The sequence below is a fragment of the Halyomorpha halys genome, unplaced genomic scaffold (assembly GCF_000696795.3).
Source record: "Halyomorpha halys isolate HHAL.00 unplaced genomic scaffold, Hhal_1.1 Scaffold85.1, whole genome shotgun sequence".
Lineage (NCBI taxonomy): Eukaryota > Metazoa > Arthropoda > Insecta > Hemiptera > Pentatomidae > Halyomorpha > Halyomorpha halys.
Genome location: NW_027112611.1, coordinates 727,160 through 729,394, shown reverse-complemented (window position 1 = coordinate 729,394; position 2,235 = coordinate 727,160). Strand labels below are relative to the sequence as shown.

The following is a 2,235-nucleotide window of genomic DNA, read 5'->3' as shown; positions in this document are numbered from 1 at the left end:
ATTAAGGCTTCTCATTTGAATCCAAGCTATACCTAAGATATGAGAATTAAGTATATAAAATTCCTTTCATTTTTTATAATTAATTTTTTAATATTACAATATATACGTAATGATTAGGGGTGCGATCAGTGAAGAATACAAATAAATAAAAACTTATTTATTAGTGCCAACGTTCTAGCCAGAATTTCTAGCCTTCTTCAGGGCTAAGAATAAAAAAAAAGATATATAGAATGATTAGAAAATAACAAACATTGTGAATACATAGTGTTAACAGACGTGAATGAATCTTATTTTCTAATCATTCTATAATGAAATATTCAAAAATTAATTATAAAAATAAAAGGAATTTTACTTAGTTTTAACTTAATTCTCATATCCAAGGTATAGTTTTTGAAGATGACAAGGTCAAATAAAAGATTTAATATTCAATAAATATCTATAATAAATATTATAATCAACATTACACGTAGCAACGGGTCATCTGTTGGTTTATCAACGATTCTTGGTGCTGCGGAAAGGTCCATATCCTCTGTTGGCTCAACCAGACCTAACGAAAATTTGTCCAATACATGATGAGCTTCGGCATCAATAGGCAATAATGCATCTGGTTGGGCAATATTTGTAACTGGTACAGATGGCAAATGTGTAGATACATCCTTCAAACTTTCTGCAAACCTCAATTCTAGGTCCTCCTAAAAATTAAAAAGGTACATTTAAAATAGAAATATTACTATTCAATAATTTTAAAAAATAAAAGTATATTATTTCAATTTCTTGAGACAAGATAATTATTTATTAAATAAATCAAAAAATTTTATCCATTTTTTGATTTATTTAATAAAAAAATAAAAGTAGTTAAGGTAAAGATTGATTTCTGAAAAATACTACACCTTTGAAAAAAATATATATAAAATCAAAATCTACAACTCCCATAAAATTTATATTAAATACATTAAACTTTGATGTTGCTGATAAGCCGAGATGCAATTAAATAAAAAGGGCAGATAGAACTAGTATAAATATAACAAAATATTTAATTACGATACTTTATACTGACCACTTAGCCATCATAGCAATATCCTATCGAATAGGTGCCCAGAAGAAATTAAACATCTTTTATTAATGCTAACAAAATAATTCATAACAAGTAAATATTACTAAAAGAGCTACTTGTCACAGTGTATATATTTGAACAGCCTACCTCAATAACAAAAAGTAAAATAGACTTAACGGAACAGCAACTTTTCATCATAGATTTGACCCTTTTTTTCATTTTCTTTGAAGGGCTTTAATGATTTTGAATAAACTAGTCATGTCAATGTAAAATTAAATGGTATTGAACCTCAGCCAGGACTGAAATAGCCTCTGTTTGAAAACCCTGTAGGGCTTAAATACCGAATTTTCAAATATCTTCCCCAAAAGTACCATCAATCTTCCCCTAAAGTACTATCAATCTTTCCTTAAAGTACCTTCAATTTTCCTTTAAAGTGTCATAAGTCTTCCCCTAAAGCACTATCAATCATCCCGTAAAGTAACATCAATCTTCTTGTAAAATACCATCAATTTTCTCCTAAAGTACCGTCAATCTTCCTCTAAAGTACCATCAATCATCCTTAAAGTACCATAAATTTGGTTTCTTTGAAATAATTAACCATCTCTCATTGTTACTTGTAATAAGAAATGAATAAAAATGAACTCTTAAAGAACTTGATTGACTAAAGGAGAAAATATATATTTCTGGGTTTCCGACATGGATATTTTCTCACTACATATTGATTTAAGACATTTATCGCCATGTTACCCATATCTTGGGACAGGTAAGCTTCTGTAAGTCCATCACATATAAACACATAACATTAAAGAAAGTATTAGAGTTTAGAGTTACATTAAAAAATTGAAATTAATATCACAAACACATATCTACTTACAGGAATGTTTGCAGCATCACCCAGTGAAGAAACAAACAGTGAATCACTAAAAGAAAGAAACAATACATTAATTGTGAACTTTTCTAATTTAATTATCAAAAGTCAAATCAAAATGATGATGTTTGTTGTTCTACATGGATTAATATGAGAAAATGTTTGTGGGGGTGAGGTAAACAATAAGCGGTACTTATTTTATTGTGTCAACGTTTCGGCCTGAAATTGAGTTCTTCAAGGCTAAGCACACACAAGATAATGACCATGTTAGAATGGAAATGAAAAATTATAACAAGAAAAATATGACAATAAA

The 2,235-nt window shown here is 28.4% G+C and overlaps 1 protein-coding gene across 1 annotated transcript in view; it reads right to left on the bottom strand.

Annotated features, from left to right (window-relative positions):
* LOC106677043 (uncharacterized) overlaps positions 1 to 2,235 on the bottom strand; it is a gene marked incomplete at its 5' end in the record, with an annotated part of 32,717 nt that overhangs the window by 26,894 nt on the left and 3,588 nt on the right. The window contains 2 exon segments of the mRNA XM_067050401.1: positions 465 to 692; positions 1,929 to 1,974. Coding sequence (XP_066906502.1) covers positions 465 to 692; positions 1,929 to 1,974 — 274 coding nt within the window.